The sequence below is a fragment of the Scyliorhinus canicula genome, chromosome 14, assembly GCF_902713615.1.
Source record: "Scyliorhinus canicula chromosome 14, sScyCan1.1, whole genome shotgun sequence".
NCBI classification, from domain to species: Eukaryota; Metazoa; Chordata; class Chondrichthyes; order Carcharhiniformes; family Scyliorhinidae; genus Scyliorhinus; species Scyliorhinus canicula.
Window position 1 is genome coordinate 51,385,070 of NC_052159.1, and position 24,071 is coordinate 51,409,140.

Consider the following 24,071-nt stretch of genomic DNA (forward strand, 5'->3'; position numbering starts at 1 on the left):
TAAAAGGGGCAGGTGTTACACCTTCTGCGATTGCATGGGAAGATGCCATGGGTGATGGGAGAGGTAATGGGTATGGTGGAGGAGTGGACTAGATTGTCTAATCCCTTTTATGCTATCCATCACCTCTCTCAGCCCTAGTGGTTCCTCCAGTGCCTACCATCTCTCCTCATCCAGCCCATCAACAAACCACCCCATATCCCCTTCCTCACCACCTGGCCAGGCCCTATATAAAACTTTGCATAATACTCCCTGAATGCCTTGTTAATCTTTTCCAGGTCCGACACTACATCCCCACTTCCCTGTCCACACTCTGAATTTCCCTGGACGCAACCTCCTCCGCAGCTGAAGGGCTAGCATATGGCTCGCCTTCTCAATATTCATACTGCACCCCCCTTGCCCTCCCTAGCTGCCCCACTGCCATCCCTGTCGACAGCCTATCGAACTACCCCTGTAATCTCTTTCTCTCTGCCAACCCTTCAGTATAAAACCGCTTTGGCCTTGTTGATCCCGGCGCATCTTTTGGCCAGCTCCACTCCAATGTCTTGATAGATTCGGACCCTGTTCCCCTCCCATTCATAGTTCCACTTCTCCCTGGTCCTGTTCCCCTCCTATTCCCAGTTCTGCTTCTCCCTGACCCTGCACCGAATCTGCTCCTTCTCTACAACTTATGGAACCTCATAATCGCAGCTCCCCCGCTCTTGGCTTCTGCCTTAGGGACCTGTGCGCCCAATCCACCTCCCAAGCCTTGTCCAGCACCCCTTCCAGCACCATCCCGCCAGCATCCTGGAGACAGATCGCATGGCACTCGTGCCTTCCAAACCCTCAGGCAAGCCAACGATACACAGGTTCTACCTTCTAGATCTATTCTCCTGCTCCTCTACCTTTGCCCTTCGCGACTTGCAAAGGTCCTCCAGGAGACCCACGATGATAGGACATCACCCACCATCTCAATCTCCCGGATCTGCGACCCAGTGCTTCCAGACTCTCTCCATCAATCCTTTCAGAGGTGCTACCACTCCCTCGATAACCGATCCTCGTGCATCGTCTCTAATAAATGCCATCAACTGCTCCATCTGGGTTTTCCAACTTGCGACAACCATTCCCCCTCTTCCCAATTGCTGCTGCACCACAGGTCTCCTCCAGTTCCTTGGCTAGGTCTGGTAATCAACAGACATACACCTGGAGCTATATTTTCCTGTCAAAATTACCCCACTTTTGGGTAAAATCAGCTCAAGCCAACGCCTTTGAGCCAGAAGCTGCCCTGCGATTACTCACTCTATGGCCGCCACCGGAACTCCCCCTGGGTACAGGTATATATAGCAAACATGGGTACCAAAATGAATATTGAAGGGAAGGTATTATATTCTATAAATCCATTGATAGCCGTGACTCCATTACTGATGAACATTTGCCTTCTAGGTGCTGGAGTCACCTATAAAAAGGGACAGCCACCTTACTTTCTGTTCCAATTGCATGTACCGGGTTCATTGTTCATTACTCCATTACTCTCGTGCAAAGTTGACTTTTTGACAGTGACTTTTAGAGGCCTTTTCACCCAACACCATAAATCCATCCCATGTTAGTCCTTTATTCCACAAAAGACCAAGTTACCCTTTCATTTTTCATGATATAAACAGCGACAGGTCTGAGAAAGACCATTCCACCTTCAGTGGCAGCATCTGCTGATTACAGAAATCCTCTAAACAGCACAAAGCTATCATCCTGATTTTGTGCATCAGGCCCACCATAGTTAGCACAATATTCAAAGCTGTAAGTAGAGCAATAGATCCTCAGGTGGATATGTCAATACAATATTGCGGGGGGGGGGGGGGGGGGGGGGGGGGAAAGAGAGAGAAGAGGAGGAGGCGGAGAAGTAGCAGTGCAACAAAACAAAAATCTGTTTTGCGATTGGCCCTCACAGATACCATAAATTAATGGTGGATAAGGAAGCAACCTTGTTTCATTCCTCTTTAAAGAGGAATTAGGTCAGTTTCCACTACTCAAGGACAAACATGGTCATCTCACCACATTTTTAAAAACATAATTGTTGCTTAGATGATCCTAAAAAGAAAAGTCAGGTTAATTTTGATGTAATTGTTATCTCTGATAATTCCGCCTTCTGGCAACTTGCCTATACCATGCCACACATTGTAATACTACTTGGGTATTGAACATGCTCCTAGGAAAAGCAAGTATAAGCAGTGCTTTTTTCCCCCTGAATTTCTTAAATGGAAGGTCTCCAAAAATTAACACATCAAGGTAATGGCCACTTTTTCAGAATTGGAAGGTAGGTGCACTATGACAGCATTATTTCAGCAAGGTGTTGTTGTGGAGAGAACCTTCAATTTAAAGAATTAGAATGAGGATTACAGATAAGAAGCCATCTTATTGTCTACACTACAGTTACATGGCTTTGTACTCACTGTTGAATGCGGAAACATTTTAAACATCCTTATTAGCAATATGTAAAGCTGAAATAAAAGATCGTTAAGCATTAAAGAATAATCAGAGCTGCCAACCTTTCCCAACAGAAAGGAGTATTCCAGATACCAAAAATCAGTATTTTTTTTGGGGGGGGGGGGGGGGGGGAGAAGAAGAAAAATTAAATTAAATTTAAAAAAACATCGGTATTTTCGTTTCAAAGAAAAAACGTCCACCAATCTGAAGTAGAAATCTAAAACACGAATGGAAAATGCAAATCTAACGCTGTTACATGGATGAACATCATGAGTGGGTGTTTTCAAATTAAGTTTCAAACATTTAGTAAATCCAATAATGAAAAATTCTACAATAATGTATGTGGTAGTCACCACTAGCTGTATTATATGTCTTACTAAGACATCTACTAGAGGTATATGGGTAAATCCCTGCTTGCTGACTCCGTCCAGTAGGCGGCATATAAATCTGTGCTCTCGCCGGTGCTGCAGCCATTCTGGTCGCAGCTACAGGAGGCACAAGATCTTTGCTCAATAAAACTTTGATTATTCCACTACTCTCGTCTTTGTGGTAATTGATAGCGTATCAATTTATTGAGCAAAGACTTTTAAAACGATGGATGTTCGCATCAAGCCTGATCGCCTGCAGCCGAGCCCTCAAGCAGTCAATGCTACGTCCGCTTCTGACCACTGGCTGGCCTGCTTCGAAAGCTACCTCCGAACATCTGCTGCGGAACCCTCGGACTCACAGAAGCTCCAAGTCCTTTAGTCACGGGTGAGCCCCGACATTTTTCCTGTCATCCGGGATGCGCCCACTTACTCCAAAGCAATGGAGCTCCTGAAGGGACATTACATTCGGCCAGTCAATCAACTAAAGGCCAGGCACCTTCTGTCCATGAGACAGCAGGTCGCCGGTGAGTCCCTGGATGATTTCTGGCATGCCCTGCACATCCTGGTGAGGAACTGTGACTGCCAGGCAGTTTCGGCAGTCCAGCACACAGAACATTTAATCAGAGATGCCTTCATTACAGGCATGAGGTCTGCATACATCTGCCAACGCCTATTGGATGGGGGTACGCTTGATGTTGCGGGAACCAGGCAGCTAACAAACTAGTTAACAGTGGCCTCCCGTAACATCCAGTCATACGCCCCCGACCGCACGGCACCCTCATGGGCATCGTGGGCCCACCACCTACCGACTCCACTTCACCGCAAGCCTGTGCCGTGCGGCAGCCAGCCAACCCTGGGAAGCCCAAATGCAATTTTTGTGGGCAGAACAAACACCCCCAGCAGCGCTGCCGAGCGCAGAGTGCAACCTGCAACGGATGCGGAAAGAAGGAACACTTTGTTTCTGTGTGCTAGGCCCGGTCGGTCGCCACGGTTTCTAGGCCCAGCGTTCCTACACCCCCTCCTTGCCAGCCACGTGTGGCCCGTGGGCGCTGCCATCTTCTTCCCCACAGGCCACATGTGGCCTGTGGGCGCCGCCATCTTTAATGCCACCTGCCATGTGCGCCCCCATCACCACCAGGACTGAGGCGATCAGAGAGAAGGATCAAGGCACCCAACGGACTGAACTTGTAAATTTTTTTCCCACCACCCCCACCAGACACTTTTTTTTTTTTTAAAACAGGGGGTGAATATGGTAGTCACCACTAGCCGTATTATATGTATTACGGTAAGACATATATACTAGAGGTACATGGGTAAATCCCTGCCTGCTGGCTCCGCCCAGTAGGCGGCATATAAATGTGTGTGCTCACCGGTGCTGCAGCCATTCTGGTAGCAGCTATAGGAGGCACAACATCTTTGCTCAATAAAGCCTTGACAATTCCACTACTCTTGTCTTTGCGGTAATTAATAGTACATCACTGTACAGAGAACAATGTAGCAGGGTTTAAATTATCCATCTGTGTTTTTAAATTATTAAGGCTGGAATCTGGATTCCCAGAGAGAACAGTAGAACCAAAGGCGACTACCAAACATTTTCAAATTCCTTCATCATGCCACACAATTTCCAATACTGTACAGGCCTTCGATGATGTATATGATCTACACGTGTGATTGTGTACTGTAGTTTACCCTCAATGTCATTTTTTATCCCAATCTGCACCTTGGTGCGAGACTGCGCGAAGGATCACATGACACGCATACACTGTATAGTGTGTGGGGTGGAGATGAGAGGGAGGGGGGTCTCTGCGCGGGCCTGTGTTGTGAAGGAAACCAATCGAAGCATTTTGGGAGGAATGCATTCGCTGCGGCTTGCCAATCAGCTCCTCTTCCCCCCCCACACACACACACAAAAAGCCAGCCAGGCCTTTACAGGGAACTATCTTAATATTTTTTTCTTCCCTCCCAAAAAAAACTCCTTGCTTAAATGCTCTCCTTCAGTGCGGTGTCAGGTTGGATTTGACAGAGAGCTGCAGTGGATTGCATATTTCAACGCGAGAAATTGTACTGCTGTATTCAAGCAAATTTTCCATGCTAGTTGGCAGCATGGAATAATGTCCAGGCCAGTAAACAATAAGTGACAATCATAAAATCCTGTAATTCTTTATGCAAATAGATTTAGAACGATGCCCTTAGTTTTCTGCTCAATTGAGACACTTCAGAGAGGGGGATTAAAACAGACCCTATAGGTTACAGAATTTCCTCTTACGAGGCTAGTGGAGACACCCAGGGGCAGCATGGTAGCATGGTGGTTAGCATCAATGCTTCACAGCTCCAGGGTCCCAGGTTCGATTCCCGGCTGGGTCACTGTCTGTGCGGAGTCTGCACGTCCTCCCCGTGTGTGCGTGGGTTTCCTCCGGGTGCTCCGGTTTCCTCCCACAGTCCAAAGATGTGCAGGTTAGGTGGATTGGCCAGGCTAAATTGTCCTTAGTGTCCCAAAAAATAAGGTTAATGGGGGTTGTTGGGTTACTGGTATAGGGTGGATACGTGGGCTTGAGTAGGGTGATCATTGCTCGGCACAACATCGAGGGCCGAAGGGCCTGTTCTGTGCTGTACTGTTCTAATTCTAAAAATGACTCTCAGTTAATAGGAGAAAAGCCCCTTAATGCATACAGATTTGTACATGTCCCACTTAAGTATAGATGTGGCCATTAGATAAGTTGCCTTTCTTCTAGTCAGGTGGAGCAACCTCAATGTCTGCCAAGTTGATTTAGGCGCTGGGGCTAACACGAAGATTTCAAAGCGGCTTTTATTGTTTTTAACATATTTCACCTGTCCACATCAGCTATAATAGCCAGACTGCTGCTGGGTATACAAGACAGCTTTGGGAATTCTATAAATCAGGTACACGAACCTCTTCAGACCAACACAAACAGAACCATTTTGATCACGGTCTCCATTATTTATATTGCAGTGCTGTGGGAGATCAATGACTTTCTACTGCAAACACAAGTGGCTTAATCTGAAGCCATATATTGCTTCACCATGCATTCTGAACATCTTTGCAGGGTCAAATCATTAAGGCAAGGCCAGATGAATCCCAAAAATTCCAACTTCCCTTTGGTTGAAATTTATTTTCAGCCAAATTCAAATGATCGATTACAATTGGACCAGGTTCCATTTTGCAGACTTTTCACAGATGAAATAAGACCACGGTTGAGAGTCATAGCCTTGGTCCAAGACACATCCTAACCCAGTTTATCTTGATATCAAATTAAGTGATGTGATTGCAGTTTACCTACATTATAGATTGTGGACTTCTTCTGAAGCCCAAAGGAAATCCTCCGTTCTTATGGACTGTTTCCACTTCTGGGAAATTTTGCACAGGAGGGTAAATTTACCAATTTTGTACTTTGATTAGGGAACTATGCACGAGGTGAGCATAGCTCAGAGAAATCAGCAGTATTGTTAAACTGAGTGTTCCTGGAAGGCATTATGAAAAAGCACATTCATGCAAGCTTAAAATTCCACTTTCCCATATTCATAATATAACTCCATCTGTGTTGGAAAGCATCTGTTATGAAGAATCTATAGGCCAATTTTAATTAGAAACCTGATCATAAATATATTATATTCTACCTATCCTCTAACTGGGATTAACAGATATACTGAAATCCAAACAATTGTTATTTTAACTGGTGAATAAAATCTAAATCTCTGCTAGTTACAGAATGTACTAATACTTGAACAGACCCATGTATTGTACTGATCTAGTAATTAATCAGATTAAGAATTTACAAGAAACAGCAAAAATGTGTACCTTTTTTACATTTGTTCCATAAAACTCCGGTCTGGCTGGCTCGTCATTTTCAAAGTTTTCAACATCCCATTCGTATACCAGTTTTGCATTTACTCTTTTCCACATTTCCACAAATATTGTTCCTGAAGACAATGCATACTTTTATTCAGCACAATTGACCTTGCAAGACTTGCCCTCTTCCAATTTGATCACAAGAGCAGAATGGCCAAATTAAAACTATAGAGCAGAATCTGCCCGAGGTGAGAAAAACCAGCGGGCAGGTTTCTCTCCAGACTTTATAGTGCACTCTGGTGGGACCCGATAAAAGCTGGTAATGCCAGTTCCACAGAGATCAGAGCACCATCGTTAAAGGGCGCTCCAATTGGTGGTAGAAATACACCCCCGACCCCTCCATGAATCAGGGGCCCGGGGCCCAGCATCCCCCATCCCCAACCCTTCCAAGAGGCCCCGCAGTGGCACTGCCACTGCAAGGTCCTTCTACCCCCAGGGGGTTTACTCACCTTGGCGCCCCTGGGGGTTCCCCTCAACTGCTTCAGGTTTTTGAAGACCTGTCATGTCAGCGAGGTATGAATATTCAGGGAGGAGGGAAACGTATATTGCAGAGAAACCCTATAATGACGTTAAATGTAATTAAATTTATTGAATCTAGTTATGTCAGGAGGTGTGGAAAATCATGAAACGAGATCTCGTCGGTGAGAATCTGGTTGCCCAATTGTTGAGAGATTTTAGGCCCGCATTGCCATTTACGCTGATGGCCAACGTGGGTTCAAATATCATCTCTTCCCCCCACCCCCATATTCTAGATCTTCAACACAGTTTTTGTAGGTTCACAGCTTCCTTCCTCAACCCTATTCTTTTATTCGCCTCAAGTTTCTTCCTTTGCCTCAATTTCCTTGCAGCAGGGATTCATGCTGAGTTATCATTCCTCTTGTACATGTTTGTCTGTCCAACCAGGCATGCTGATTCCAAGCTGTGACTGCTAGAAGATTATTTAAGGTAAAGAGGGCATCACAGTCAAGTTCAATCCTGGTCTTGCCCAGAAATATGTACTTTCCAAACTTCCCCTTACTCTACTGAGGAAACATCAAATATTTGGGGTATGACCCACATTTCCTAAGATGCTAACAAGCTTGCTGAGAATTCCCAATATTTTCAGTTTTCAATAATTTATCATAGTTGCCCTGCTGCTGACATCATTGCATGAATTCACTCACGCAGTTTAGTCCAAAGACCATCCTGAACAGCTAATTCAAATTATATTATTAGAAATCCAGAATATGGGTTGGAATTCTCCGACCATTTGCTGGCAGCTGGAATCTCTGGCCCTGCATACACTTGTTTATTTTATTTAAATTAAAAATAATTCAGAAGAATTTGAAGTCTTTACATTATTTGCCTTAGAGCCCAGTGCAAAAATAATTGTTTTGAAGACTCTACTCTAATATTTTACATGCGATGTGGAGATGCCGGCGTTGGACTGGGGTGAGCACAGTAAGAAGTCTTACAACACCAGGTTAAAGTCCAACAGGTTTGTTTCGAATCACTAGTTTACGGAGCACTGCTCCTTCCTCAGGTGAATGCTCCTTCACCTGAGGAAGGAGCAGTGGTCCAAAAGCTAGTTATTCGCCTCAAACCTGCTGGACTTTAACCTGGTGTTGCAAGACTTCTTACTAGCATTTTAGATACATCATGTTCATTTTATTAGTCGGATAAAGTACGAATTATATAACTCAAGTCATTCCTTTAGGAAAAACAAAGTTTGGATCGGTGTTCATATTTCCCAATTTTAACTGGTGTTTCACTTCCAGATTTACATGATCAGTATTCTTATTACTCAGTTTTAACTGAAGACCTCAATATGGACTTGTATTTCACTGGTTAGACTGATCAATATACCTCAAGTCACCCAGAGTGAATTGACTGGCCGTCACAGGAAATCTATTCTAATCATCAGATCATAGAATAAGGCCATTTGGCCTGTCCATTCAGCGAGCAATTTAACTGATTCACCTCATCCACTGGCTCTCAAATTACCACTAGTTGAGCAGAATCATAAACTGGAGGAGATTTCATTCGCATGAAGTAATTTATGGTGCAAATATTATCTTTAGAGATATTCCATAATAGTAAGTGGTTACCACTGACAAATTCCTTACCCCACAAACAAATAACAAGACCAAACCACGGTGTAGCATCATTATCAAAGGAAGATTGGATTACAGTAAATAAATCATCTGATGAAATCCTGTAACAAAAACAGAATGAGAATAACTGCAAATTAACAATGAAATTGATAATATTGGTTCAAAATATAAACTGAGATAAGAATGATTTAATTGGATCATTTTTGGATACATGGTAACAAGAAACTTAGAGAAGCCCCAAGTCTAATTTCAAATTGGTTTGAATTCGATCTTTCTGGATTACAGAATAAAAACAATGAATTTGCACTGGTATCAAAAAATATGCGCATGCAACACACCCAGACACATCCTCACTGTCCATACCATTATGTGGCTTGATACAAAATTTTTAAAAACAGGAAACTTAATATTTAAATAAAATGTGGGGGGAATATATGCAATACTGCCCATTTCAGTTAGGAAAACATCACAAAATATTTTACAGGATTAAGAAGGGATGAATAACGAACCGAACAAAGTGAGGTTATAATCGTGAAAGACCTCGGCCGACATTCTCCCTTCTGGGGACTAAGTCCCCATGCCGGTGGGAAAACCGGCGTCAACCACTCCGGCGTCAACAGCCCCTGAAAGTAAGGAATTCTCCGAACTTTCAGGGGCTAGATAGACGCAGGAGGGGTTGGCGCTGCTCCAGCCGGCACCGAAGGGACGGCGTGAACTCGCGCATGCACGGAACGGCGGTGTATTTCCGCGGATGTTCAAAATCATGCACTCTTAAAAATTGAATCATTAAAAAAAAAAAAAATCGAACCATTTCCAATAACACAAAAAGGTCAGTGACCGAAAAGATACAGACAAGAATAGATGATGATGAGGAAACATTTTTCTATACTGAGCTAAGGTGATCTGGAATGCACTGCCTGAAAAGTGTGGGAGAAACCACATTTAAAACAATTGGATAAGGATAAATATTTAAAGGGAAAATTCATCTGGGGAAGCTACAATACAAGATTATATGCATGTCAAACAGCCAAGTAATCCGACAATCGACAGTTCAGATCAAAGCTCTACAGTCCTGCCATATCCAGTCATGAATAGTGGTGGACAATTAAACAAGTAACTGGAGGTGGCAGCTCCACAAATATCCCATCATTAATGATGGGGGAAACCCTGCACTTCAGTGCATAAGGCAAGGCTGAAGCAGATGCAATCTCAGCCAGAACTGCTGAGAGGATGAACCATCTCACCCTCCTCCCGAGATAGTCAGCATAGGTGCCAATCTTCAGCCAATTCAATTCACTCTGCTGATAACAAGAAAACAGCAGCAGAACCCACTGGAAACTGAAAAGGCTATGGACCCTAACAACATCCCAGTTGTAGTCTTGATAACCGGAACTAGCTGCATCCCTAACCCAGGTGTTCTAGTACAGCTACAATTGCATCTTACTCAGCAATGTGGAAAATTGACCAGGTAGGCCTTGTATACAAGACACAGGGCGAACACGAGACAAATCCAATCCTGCAAATGACACCCGTCAATCTATTCTTGATCTTCAGCAAAGCAATGGAAAGTGTCGTTGACAGTGCTATCAAGGATACTTAGCAAGAACACACCCACCGAGGCGCAACTTGGTTTCTTCCTGGGGCACTTGGCTCCTGACCCCATTGGTCCGACCATAAGACAGATGCAGAATTAGGCCACTCGGCCCATCGAGTCTGCGCCGCCATTCAATCATGGCTGATATTTTTCTCATCCCCATTCTCCTGCCTTCTTCCCACAACCTCAGATCCCATTATTAATCAAGAACCTAACTATCTTTGTCTTAAATACTGTTGGAGGACATTTTCTGATACTGGACTATGACATAAATTATAGGTGGCCCTGTAACTGCATTCGAGCTCCTATATTACTTTTGAATAGTTCTGATGAGACAAGGTACTCATTGGCTTAGATGCCCGTTTAGAAGAGGCAATTTGTAGAAATAGAGATAGTGTGTACACAATGCTTGTTAATATCAGAAAAAGGCACAAATGGCTGTTCGCTGTTTTGTGATATCAAAGACACAAAATGGCTGAACAAGCCACACTCCCTGTAAACTGTCTCATGAGAACCAACTGTGGATATGTATCGGGAGTATCCCAACAGTCGCTGACAGCTTCACAGAACAAGACATGCAATGTATCCTTGATAAAGCTCAGGGTCAACAGCTGTAGACAGGACATATCCTCTGCATATTAACCCGTGTGAGCCTTAGCTCAAGTGAGAAAAGGTGCTGTCAATAGGCTGCGGAGTCTCAGGCCTTAGAATTCTGACATAATAAACTGTTATTTTACTTATACTCAGGCCTTCATGTGAATATTTTCACCTCTAACATTTGTCTTAAATATACTGTGATTTTGCCTCCACAACCTTCTACGGCAAAGAATTCCACAGATTCACCACCCTCTGGCTGAAGAATTTCCTCCTCATCTCGGTTTTAAAGGATTGTCCCTTTAGTCTGAGATTGGTGTCCTCTGGTTCTAATTTTTCCTACAAGTGGAAATATCCTCTCCACATCCACTCTATCCAGGCCTCGCAGTATCATACAAGTTTCAATATGATCCTTCTTCATCCTTCTAAACTCCAATGAGTACAGACTCAGAGTCATGAATAGTGGTAGCCAATTGAACAAGTAACTGGATGTGGCAGCTCTAAAAATATCCCATCAATGATGGGGGAAGCCCTGCACTTCAGTGCATGAGATAAAGCTGAAGCAGATGCACTCAGCCAGAGTTGCTGAATAAACAAAGACAAGAGATTTAAATTTCAGAGGTTTGAGGCAAATGTGATGCCCTGGACAGGCAGCATTTGGCAAGGTGGCATCAAGTAGAGAAATCAGGAGAGACCCCTCGACTGGTTAGAGTCAGACCCAGCACAAAATAAACATGGTTGTTGAAGGCCAACCATCTCAGCCCAGGGCATTGCTGCAGCAGATAGTGTCTGACATCCAACCATCTTCAGTTGCTTCAGCGATGACCTTCTCTCCATCATAAAGGCCAGACGTGGCGATATTCACTGATGATTATCAATGCTTAGTACCATTTGTGACTCCCACAGTCTGTTTCAGCCTGCAGGAAGACCTGGACAACATTCAGGCTTTAAGTGACAAGTAACGTTCCTGCTACAAATGCCAGACAATATCCATCTCCAGCAAGAGAACATCCAACCATTCGTTCCTTGGCATTCTACGGCATTACTATTATCAAATTCCCCATCAGCAGTTGAGGGTTATAACCAGAACCTTACCTGGTTCCAGGTTGTATGTGTATAATGGATAGCATTAAAGTCATAGGTACTGCTAATGAAAAGAATGGTAAAAATCTTCATGTATCAATAGAAACTGCGAGAAGGTTTTTAAAGTACAACATGGTGTTGTGCGGGGAAGGTCATGTCTTACCAATTTGATAAGAGTTTTTTGAGGAGGTGACAAAATTAATTGATGAGGCAAAGGCTGTTGATGTCATCTAAATGGAGGGCCAAGATTTAGAAGAGATGTACGAGGTAAGTTTTTTTTTTATACACAGAGGGTAGTGGGTGCCTGGAACTTGCTGGCAGAGGAGGAGGTGGAAGCAGGGACGATAGTGACGTTTAAGGGGCATCTTGGCAAATACATGAATAGGATGGGAAGAGGGGGATACGGACCCAGGAAGTGTAGAAGATTTTAGTTTAGACGGGCAGCATGGTCGGCGCAGGTTTGAAGGGCCGAAGGGCCGGTTCCTGTGCTGTACGTTTCTTTGTTCTTTGTGCATGGACTTTAATAAGGCATTTGACAAGGTCCCTCATGGCAGACTGGTACAATGGCAGCACAGTAGTTAGCACTGATGCTTCACAGTGGCAAGGTCCTGGGTTCAATACCCCCTTGGATGACTGTGCGGAGTCTATACATTCTCTGTGTCTGCGTGGGTTTCCTCTGGGCACCCGGTTTCCTCCCACAGTCCAAAGATGTGCAGGTTAGGTGGACTGGCCATGCTAAATTGCCCCATGGTGTCCAAAAGGTTAGGTGGGATTACTGGGTTACACAGATAGGGTGGAGGAGTGGGCTTAAGCGGGATGTTCTTTCCAAGGGCCGGTGCAGACTCGATGGGCCAAATGGCCTTCTTCTGCACTGTTAATTCTATGAGGGGGGTGACAATGTATTGGCCTGGCATAACGTGCCAAGAGCACCAACCAACCCAGCACAAAGAACTGTTCTATCCTCGCAAGGTTCCATCATACCCATTGTTGAAGATAGCAACTGGATTTATTAACCATGAGGCAATGATATACTCCTCGTGACATTTCAAAATTTCCAATCATTTGATAGCTAAGGGATCCATCTACCACCTCACTGAGAGGATGGTTCTTGCAGTGAAATCACTCATAAGCTGCAATGTTACATTTACAGGCAACTCGTTTGAACATGGGAGACCATCACCAGCTAAAATCAGGTTGGAAGGCTGATCAGAACAACATTTTCAGAGTTATCATTGGACCAGATTATCAATACAGGAGAGGTTTCTGGAGACAAAAGGGAAAATATGAAGTCTACATGTGACAGGTGTAAGGAACCCCAAGTTTATACCTTCTTTTCCCTATGCAATTCTTTTATATTCTGCTATGCTGGCTTCTACAACCTTTGTTTTTAAAATTAATTCCAAAGAACACCCCAATATAATGTGCTATTTGGCCTGGCCCAAGAACCCCTGCAGTCCAATGAGCTATTTGATACAGCCTACTGGTAACATTTTGATGGACTTGGCTGGCAGCCAATAAACTGTTATTAAATCCAGGGATTTGCTTTCCTCTGGATGTTGATTGGTGTGGAGAGTTCCAGAAGATTCTGCAGAAAAGCACAAAACCCCATTTTGAGTTAGTTTTGTTTGAAACAGGAAAGGGGAGGCACAGACTTGAACTCTCTCTCATCTAATGCCTGGTGATTAAGACTCTCTTCCCTAACCAGCTTGCAAGAGTTTCACTTCCGATTAAAAAGGTTGCAAGCAAGCTGGATTTTTCGAAAACCTTCTTTTAACTTTGGAAGTTCCAGGCCAACGGCAGATGAGTGGAGTGGTCAGAAATCTTTTAAATGCTCGGGAGAATTCTAACGTTACCACAATGAGACGGAGAGGTAATCTGATGGGGGTCAGCCAATATTAAACATACCTGAAGGTGAATCTTCAGCATGAAGGCCCAGATTAATAAAAGTGGCAGTGACTGCCCAGAGAAAATTCCACAGCCTGCGAGTTCAGATTGAAGGCACATTACGAAGGTCCAATCCAACTGATGGGTTTCAACACTCTGCATCCCGAGACGATTGCCAACTACAAAGGCTATAACCTCAAACAGCGAAGATACTCATCTCTCACCCATTTAATCCCCACTATTTTGATCCTTCCCTTGGTGTGTCCGTCTTGTGCGTGCATGGGTAGAGGGTAGGGTGGCAAAGTGAGGTGTTGGGGGGGGGGGGGGGGGGGAATAATTAAATTAGCAGGCCGTTGTTCTGGTATCAATATTCCATGTTTTTCTCTGGTCCTGTTATAAATAACCATTGATTAAGTTTTACCTACAAATCTCGTGCAATCAAAAGTCAAAGATCTCAGAAACATATCCAAATTACTGGTTAATTCACTTATGTTGGGGCTCTGGAGGCGGTGGGCCAGGAAGGGACCGTGCACTCGCCCAGGGTGTCATAACAAAAGGTGTAGTGTGAAGTTGCCTCATTTGGATATAGAGCAAGAGGTATCCACTCAACAAAAAGAACCTGGTTCCCTGCAGTGGTATCTGCAATAAGCAATCCCAAAATGGGGGGGGGGGGGGGGGGGGGGTGTCATTTGAGGTGGAAAGAATTGAGAAGATGTTTATGTTTGGTTTGAGTGGATTGAGAAAGAAAATCAGCACAACTACACCAATCAAACAAGAGCAGTATTGACAAAGGTGTGCAGGTTGGGTGGATTGGCCATGTTAAATTTTCCCTGTGTCCAAAACATGTTAAGTGGGGGTTACTGTATTACAGGGAGGGTAGATACGTAGGTTTCAGCGGTGTGCTCTTTGTAGGGGCCGGTGCAGACTTGATGGGCCGGGTGGCCTCCTTCTGCACTGTAAATTCTATGATTAACACCAGATCTCTGTGAGAGAGTTCATTTCAAAGACAAAGATTTAACATCAGTGTAAATTGCATTCACAACAAGCTACCAATATTCTGTTTCTGTAACGGTTTTATGGAAGGAAAATGGGTTGTGGATAATATTCAGATATTACTTTAATGCATGTAGTGCAGTGTTCTGATTAGCACATCAATTTTGTACAGTTAAAATATAGCACTGCAGGAAGTGATGCAAGACAATATGTAGTGTTGGAGTAGTGGAGTAGTGTTAATCTTCCATTGCATATGTGGAGCTCTCCTGTAACCCTGTACATAGTCTACTGTTCAGCAAGAATCCCAGCATTGTTACCAAACTCACATGGCATGTTTCTGTCAGAGGCCAATAACACAACACTCAGACCCCATGAAATATATTTACAGGGTAGGGGGACTAATTGGACACCTCTGGGCATAGCGCAGGCACAATGGATCAAATGACTTCCTTCCATGCTACAACATTCCACAAATACAGCATCGGAGATCAATGTTCGAGATATGTTCAAAGAATTTGGATCAGGAACCAAGCACTTACTGAAAATCTGCATCTTTCCAAGTCTTACTAGTACATGTTGTATTGAGTGCTTTCGCAATTATAATTTTCCTTCCAGCAATGTTATTGCATACGCCTCTGAAATAAAGCAACACAAAACTAGGTTAAGTTTACCACAACATATAAAAAAGAGTGTATAAATTACTGGCAGCAATACTGCTTACGCTAAATAGGAACACCTAGTTGCTCATGCGCAGGGGGGTGTCATCTCCACACCGGCCATGGCGGAGCGCTACAGGGACCTGCAAGGAAAGAAGAAGTGCCCCCATGGCACAGGCCCCGTCCGCAGATCGGTAGGCCCCGATTGTGGGCCAAGCCCCTGTGCCCCCCCCCGGCGGACCATATCAGCCGGCCTACCAGCCAGGTTCCACTGAGAGGGGGAAGGGGGGAAGGGGGGGAGGAAGGGGGGAAAGAAAGGAAAGAAAATAAAGAAAGATTTGGGGTTTTGGGTTAAATTATACTTTTTGTCATTTTCTCATTGAAATAAAACGTCTCAATCCCAAAGCTCAGAGGCCCAGGTTTTTTTTCTCTCAAAAACCAGAAGCTGTAGCTATGTCGCAGTTACTTGCTCATCACCTTGGCAGCAATAGCAGACTCTTCATTCGTAGCGCAGAGGACAGTGATCACTGTCTCCTCGCCACCATTGTAACGCTGCTCAATGTCTTTCCCCAGATCTGAATCTGGAAGCTTCAGGTCTTTGTGCACCTCCCCGCTATCACCCAGGAGAGACAGGTAGCCATCTGTAATGTCAATCAGCTGGTCAGATCTTCTGATGTTTGGAACATCCATGTTATGGGTAGAAAAAAAAATTGCATATGAAAGGGTGTCGAGAAGGGTTTGTATATTGAGGTGCTATATGGGAGTGTTAAGATTAATAACAATAATCCAGAAGTTGATCAATCTGCAGTTAACCAACTGGACATAGGGGTTATGGAGAAAGGTCACCAGGTCAGGTATGATCACATTTGAATGGCAGAGCAGCCAATTCCTGTATTCATCGAACTAGAAAAAAAAGTGGATACTAATTGCTATTTCAAACTAAAGAGGGGGGGATATAATCTGGTGAAAGCAATTACTTAATTCTATGATTCTATTTTGCTTTGATCTTCACAAGAGCGCTATTAACATCTAAAAATATTTTATTTATTTTTTTATAAACGGACACAAAAATCTCTCCTCACTCGAGACAATTTGATATTGTGGCAGAGAAGGAAACTATTCAGAAGGATGCTGAAATTGACCAAAAGCCTTTCAACTGTACTTACCTGTTCTATAAAGATTAGCACTAGAGTTATTCTGAATACTTGCTCAGAACAAAACAGGATTATAATTTTCTGCAACACATTCCATGTACTAAAGCAAAAAATTAGTAAAAGGCTGCCATAATTTGAACTTTTAACAAACTTATGCAAGTATTCATATAGTGGATAACATGCCAATATTTATTTAAACAAATTAGATAGCAGTAAACAGAACAGACTCCATTTCAGACAAGAACACAATACATTTTAAAATCACGCTCAAAATAATTATACCGAATTCTATTCACAGCCTGGTTTACCACTTCTCCGATCTTGGTTGAAGACTGACAGAGCTCATCGTAATTATATCCACGCAAAAAATCATCTAGATTATTGCTGGCATTGTAACAAGATATACTGAAAAAGGGAAAAACAGAGCTTTAGAGAAAGAGAAAACAGATAAAACACTGTCTCTATGGCAAAGCACAAAACGTGAAAATATCCACACAGCCAAGGTCCCACAAACAAATCAATTATCTGGGCACTATCACGTTAAGAAAGGCTGGTTCAGGGATCAATGTCAACCAGGATATCAGGGAGAATTCCGTGAAACGTTATGACACTGATGCGACCATCAATTCACGCGAAACAGAGAGTAGATATAAACTGTGGCTTTAATCAACTACAACAGTGCCTGCCTGCGACTGCTCTGCTACTGAGAGCCGCCTACAGGGCTACTGCTCTTTATACCTCCCCTCAAGGGGGCGGAGCCCACAAGGGCACCACATGATACATTCTGTGTAATATCGTACAATGGTCCATAGGTGGAGCCCACATGGGCAACCGCGTGATACAGTGGTGAATGGTTAGTACAATACGTTCACCACATTCACCCCCTGTTAAAAATAATGAAGTCCGGCAGGGGTGAAGGGTGCACAGGTTCAGTCTATCCGGCACCCTGATCGTGTGCTGTGATCACCGGAGCTCTGGTATCGCAGCTGGCCCGGGTGTTGAGCTCATCCGTGCGGGCATGGGTGGTGCAGCCGCCGGTGCGGGGACAGACGTGGGAGCGTCTCTTCTGGAGCTTCGTTCCTCTGGGTCGGTGAAGGGAGTATAGGGAGGGGGTGTAGAGGCCATGTAGGGGTGGGGGCGCTGTTCGGTGTAGGTTGGGGGGGGGGGGGGGGGGGAAAGAGGTGGTAGGTTGGGATGGTGGTAGGGGAACCTGCGGGTGCCAGGTCCTGGAGGGAAACTGTATCCTGTCGGCCGTCGGGATGTTCTGCGTATGTGTACTCGGGTTTGGTGTGAAGGAGCTGGAACCGCTCGACCAGGGGGTCGGACTTATGGCTCCTTACGTGTTTGCGGAGTAGGACGGGCCCTGGTGTCTTCAGCCAGGATGGAAGCGAGACCCCGGAGGTGGATTTCCTGGGGAAAACAAACAGGCGGTCATGAGGGGTCTCGTTCGTGGCCGTGCAAAGGAAGGACCTAATGGAGTGGAGCGCGTCGGGGAGGACCTCCTGCCAGTGGGAAATTCCTAGACCGTAGGGTCAGGAGGACGGCCTTCCAGACCATCATGTTCTCCCTCTCCACCTGTCCGTTTCCCCGGGGATTGTAACTGGCAGCCCTGCTGGAGGCTATGCCCTTACCGAGCAGATACTGACACAGTTCGTCGCTCATGAACGACGAGCCACGGTCACTGTGGACGTACGTGGGGAAACCGAAAAAGGTGAAGACACTATGTAGGGCCTTAATGGCGGTGGCCGCGGTCACGTCGGGGCAAGGGATTGTGAAGAGGAAGCGGGAGAACTCGTCAATGACGTTTAGGAAATACATGTTGTGGTCAGTAGAGGTGAGGGGCCCTTTGAAGTCGATACGGAGGTGCTCAAAGGGCCGGGATGCCTTCACCAGGTGGGCCTTACCGGTCAATAGAAGTGCGGTTTGCACTCCGCGCAAATTTGGCAGTCCCTGACCTCCTCGGTGGAGTAGGACAGGTTGCAGGTCTTGATGTAGTGGAGGAGCCGGGTGACCCCCGGGTGGCAGAGGTCATAGTGGATGGCCCGGAGTTGGTCATCTTGCGTGCTGCGCACGTGCCGCGGGACAGGGCATCTGGGGGCTCGTTTAGCTTCCAAGGACGATATACTATATCATAATTATAGCTGCAGAGTTCGATCCTCCACCTCAAGATCTTATCATTCTTGATCTTGCCCCGCTGCGTATTATCAAATATGAAAGGCTATCGATCGTTGGTCACACAGATGGTGACGTTGTCCAAGTAGTACTGGAGGTAGTGCCTCCAGTGCCGCACAGCCTCCACGATGGCTTGGGCTTCTTTCTCAACCGATGTGTGTCGAATTTCAGAGGCGTTGAGGGTACGTGAAAAAAATGCTACTGGCCTGCCTGCCTGGTTAAGGGTGGCGGCAAGGGCGATTTCTGACGCGTCGCTCTCCACCTGAAAAGGGACGGACTCGTCCACGGCGCGCATTGCGGCTTTGGTGATGTCCACCTTGATTCAGCTGAAGGCCTGGCGGGCCTCGGCCGCCAGTGGGAAGGTGGTGGCCTTGATTAGTGGGCGAGTTTTGTCCGCATAGTTGGGGACCCACTGGTCGTAATAGGAAAAGAACACGAGGCACTTTTCAGGGCCTTGGGGCAGTGGGGAAGTGGGGAAGGGGGAGTTGCAGGAGGTCGGGGTCGGGTCTTAGCACTCCGTTTTCCATGACATAGCCGAGGATGGCTAGTCTGGTTGTGCGGAAAACGCATTTCTCCTTGTTGTAAGTGAGGTTACGGGTTTTGTGCGGTTTGGAGAAATCTCTGGAGGTTGGCATCGTGGCCCTGCTGATCATGGCCGCAGATGGTGATGTTGTCCAAGTACGGAAATGTCGCCCGCAGCCCGTACTGGTCCACCATTCGGTCCATTGTTCTTTGGAAGACTGAGACCCCATTTCTGACGCCAAGTGGGACCCGGAGGAAGTGGAAGAGGTGGCCGTCTGCCTCAAAGGCCGTATAGTGGCGGTCCCCCAGGCGGATTGGGAGTTGGTGGTATGCGGACTTCAGATCCACTGTGGAGAACAGTCGGTAGTGTGCAATCTGGTTGACTATGTCTGCGATCTGGGGAAGGGGGTACAAATCGAGGTGCATGTACTGTTTTATGGTCTGGCCGTAGTCTACAACCATTCGGGTCTTTTCCCCGGTCCTGACGACCACCATCTGAGCTCTCCAGGGGCTATTGCTGGCCTCGATGATCCCCTCCCGCAAGAGTCGCTGGACCTCGGACGGGATGAAAGTCCCGTCCTGGATGCTGTACCGCGTACTTCTGGTGGCAACTGGCTTACAGTCGGTGGTGAGATTTGCGAAGAGCGGGGGAGGGTTGACCTTCAGGGTTGCGAGGCTACATACGGTGAGAGGGGATAGGGGCCCGCCGAACTTCAGTTAGGCTCCTGATGTTGCACTGAAAGTTCAGTCCCAACAGGAGAGGAGCGCAGAGGTCGGAGAGTACATATAAACTTAAAATTGGCGTACTCGCCGCCCTGTATTGGTAGGGTTGCGGTATTGCATCCCCGGATCTGCACAGAGTGCGACCCAGAAGCGAGGGAGATGGTTTGATGCGCAGGGAAGATTGGGAGCGAGCAGCGCCTTACCAAGTCTGGATGAATGAAGCTCTCCGTGCTCCCAGAGTCGAACAGGCAAGGCGTTTCATGTCCATTGATCTGGACGGTCATCATGGAGCTCTGGAGGTGTTTGGGTTGTAACTGGTCCAGGGTGACCGCGGTGAGTTGCGGGCGTGGTCGGAGGTGCTGGGGTGGTCCCAAGATGGCTGCCCCCGTCGGTCTCACCTGTCGGGCGGCGAGGAAGATTGCGTCCAAGATGGCGCCCTTATGAGTCGCACGTGTGCGACGATGACCAAGATGGCGGCCCCCGTGAGTCGCACATGTTGCGTAGGCTTGAAGATGGCTGCCCCCGGACAACACAAGGCTGATGACACATCCGGGGGGGGGGGGGGAAGAGAAGAGAAGAGAGAGCTGGCAGGCACACAACCACATTGCATTGTCTGCGAGTCTTGAGAGTCAGGCCTGTGATTGAGAATTTGGACCTGGCCAGGCAAACTTTAGCGAAAATGTCCCTTTTTACCGCAGTCGCTGCAATTCGCTTCCGAGCCGGGCAACGCTGCCTGGGGTGCTGATGCTGGCCGCAGAAGTAGGGCAGCCGCACATGTTGGGCGGGCAGGCGCGCAGCACAGGCCTGGTGTACACTCTGGTCGGGGGCCCATGAGGGGGTCGCGTGATCAGACGGGAACGCGTTGAGGGTTTGGAACGCTACTTCGAGGGAGGAGGCTAGCTTTACTGTCTCTTCCAGGTCGAGGGCACCTTTCGAGTAGGCGCTGTGTCAAGTAGTTAGAGCTGACTCCAGCCATGTAGGCGTCCCGGACGGCAAGGTCCATATGTTGAGTGGCCGTAATGTCCTGGTAGTTGCAACTTCGCACGAGGACTTTGAGGTTGTGTAGGTACTCCTCCAGCAATTCCCCGGGGCATTGGCGGCGAGTATTGAGGAGATGCCACGTGTACACCTCGTTCACTGGCCTTGCGTATAGGCGCTTCAGTATCACGAGGGTGTCTGCGTAAGTGGAGGCTTCCTCGAGTTGTACAGAGATTCGATGGCTCACCCGGGCGTGGAGAAGGCTCAGCTTCTCATCGTCGGAGATGGAAGGAGAGGAGGAGGCGGTGAGGTAGGCCTCAAAACAGCAGAGCCAGTGCGAAAAAAATCCCTTTGGCCTTCGCAGCTTGTTGATCGAGTTCCAGTCGGTCAAGTTTGAGGGCAGATTCCATTGTGGTGTTGTAGCCGATTAAATTGATGCGACCATCAATTCACGTGAAACAGAGAGTAGATGTAAACTATGGCTTTAATCGACTAGAACAGTGCCTGCGACTGCTCTGCTACTGAGAGTCGCCAACAGGGCAGCAGCTCTTTATACCTCACCTCAAGGGGGCAGAGCCCACAAGGGCACTAACATGTGCAATATCGTACAATGGTCCATAGATGGAGCTCACATGGGCAACAGCGTGATACAATGTGTGATACAGTGGTGAATGGTTAGTACAATACATTCACCACAGACACCTACTCGAAGGGGCAATTGGTGTTTCGGTTTAATGCTTCATCTGAAAGATAGCACTTCATGACTGGATTTGTGTTAGTCTAGATTGTGTGTTCAAGTCGCCAAAGTGAGACTTGAACCCACAGTATTTGAGTTAGAGATTGAGAGGGCTACCAACCAAGTTCAGGAAAAGTAATTTGGACATAATTATGACATTAAAAATGTTAAGAGGATTTCTAAAAAGCTTTACAAACACCTCAATGCTATTTTGTGACCATCTGCTTCCCATGGCTCTCGTTAATAGTCACTTATTTGATGGAGAAAATTTACCAGCATCAAAATAGGCAAGGAACATGTTTGCATCTTAATAGAATACCTTCATATAGAGAATAGACGTGAAGATGAGAATGTACTAGTCAAATATTCAATACAACTGCAAGAAAACGAAAGCATTAAAAACGAAAGCCACTTGTCGCCACATTCTGGCGCCTGTTTGGGTACACAGAGGGAGAATTCAGAATGTCCAAATTACCCAACAGCTCATCTTTCGGGACTAGTGGGAGGAAACCGGCACACCCGGAGGAAACCCACGCAGAGACAGGGAGAAAATGCAGACTCCACACAGACAGTAACACAAGCCAGGAATCGAACCTGGGTCCCTGGAGCTGTGAAGCAACAATGCTAACCACTGTGCTGCCCTTTGACAATGTCACAAGCGGGCATGTAGTTGTGATATTTTAGACTTTGCAAAGGTTAGCTTTATTTTTCAAAAATGGACGCAAGAAGCCTTAAAGGTGGCTGCTGAAAGTCACTTGACCTTTCCCCTACCCCCTGCAATGTGACTGAGCTTCCAGAAAGTTTCAAGTGGATTATGAAGGGCAGCACGGTAGCTCAAGTGATTAGCACTGTAGCTTCACAGCGCCAGGGTGCCAGGTTCAATTCCCTGCTGGGTCACTGTCTGTGCGGAGTCTGCATGTTCTCCCCGTGTATGCGCGGGTTTCCTCCGGGTGCTCCGGTTTCCTCCCACAGTCCAAAGACGTGCCGGTTAGGTGGATTGGCCATGATAAATTGCCCTTAAGTGACCAAGAAAGGTTAGGAGGGTTAAGTGGGTTACCGGGATAGTGTGGTTGAGTGAGGGCTTGTGGGTCGGTGCAGACTCGATGGGCTGAATGGCCTCCTTCTGCATTGTATGTTCTATGAAGTGGACATGCTTGAAAATACTCTTCCCTGAACATGTGAAAGCCTTGGGGTTGGATTTTCTCCACCCTCTGCGTGATGTCCAAGAAATCTACAAGTGATGTGACGAGAGGAATAGGACATTTTCTCTCTCCCTAAAATCCTGCTGAGCTGAAAAAGACAGACTGACTGCAGAATCCACCATTATCACAAGAGACGGCAGAATCCATCTGTATTACAAGAGACGGCAGAATCCACCAGTATCACAAGAGACGGATGTTAAATCTCAAAGTATCTTTTTCTTTTACCTGCATTTTAATCTTTGTATCCCGATTTTCATTATCTAAAACTTTTCAACTGAATATCAGTAGTAGTAAATAAACAAATTTATGTTTACGCCAATGCGTCTCTGCTGGGCAATGTTTAAAATCGAACCATGCATACATTCAAAGGGAGGGATGCACATTCACCACTTCAAGGAAACATATGTTATATGGCCGTGACTACACTAATAGATTCCAAGCATGTCCATGTGACCTGGGGATGAAAGCTAAGAAACAAAACAAAGGATGAAATGAATGTTAATTGCAGTGGGGTTGAGTCAGCCACTGTTTCCTATTTGACAGTTAAGAACACTGGAAAACCTGGATCGAGAAAACAAGCAAAGGTTCTCTCCAATTGGAACAGGTTTCTTTTCTTTTTAAATGCATTTTACTACAAACATGTATCAAAACAGGTTACAGCGAATAAGGACCCTGGGAAACTATACTTCCCAACAATCAACTATACAGTCTGTACAGATTTTCCCCCTTTTTCACCCCCTCCCCCGCAACGAACAGCCCCTCAAACACAGTCACAAACATCCCCACCTTTTCTCAAACCCCCCTGAAGAGCCCCTTAACTCGTACTTTATCTTCTCTAACTGCAGGAAGTCGTATAGGTCACCCAACCATGCCGCTACCCCCGGTGGCGATGCTGACCGCAACTCCAGCAAAATTCACCGCCATGCAATCAGAGAGCCGAAGGCCAAGACATCGGCCTTCCTCCTCTCCATGAGCTCCGGCTTCTCTGAAACCG

General features: G+C 46.1%; 1 protein-coding gene across 3 annotated transcripts in view; it reads right to left on the minus strand.

Moving 5' to 3' along the window:
- The window catches only part of LOC119977670 (anoctamin-7-like), a 159,428-nt gene that overhangs the window by 65,086 nt on the left and 70,271 nt on the right, over nucleotides 1–24,071 (minus strand). For 2 of the 3 annotated variants that reach the window (XM_038818849.1, XM_038818847.1), the window contains 5 exons: nucleotides 17,027–17,149; nucleotides 15,474–15,569; nucleotides 8,799–8,887; nucleotides 6,643–6,764; nucleotides 2,424–2,471 (listed from right to left, as the gene is read on the minus strand). In XM_038818849.1, the coding sequence (XP_038674777.1) occupies nucleotides 2,424–2,471; nucleotides 6,643–6,764; nucleotides 8,799–8,887; nucleotides 15,474–15,569; nucleotides 17,027–17,149 (478 nt within the window). The remainder of the gene's footprint in view (nucleotides 1–2,423; nucleotides 2,472–6,642; nucleotides 6,765–8,798; nucleotides 8,888–15,473; nucleotides 15,570–17,026; nucleotides 17,150–24,071) is intronic. The other variant, XM_038818848.1, reaches the window with a different exon arrangement.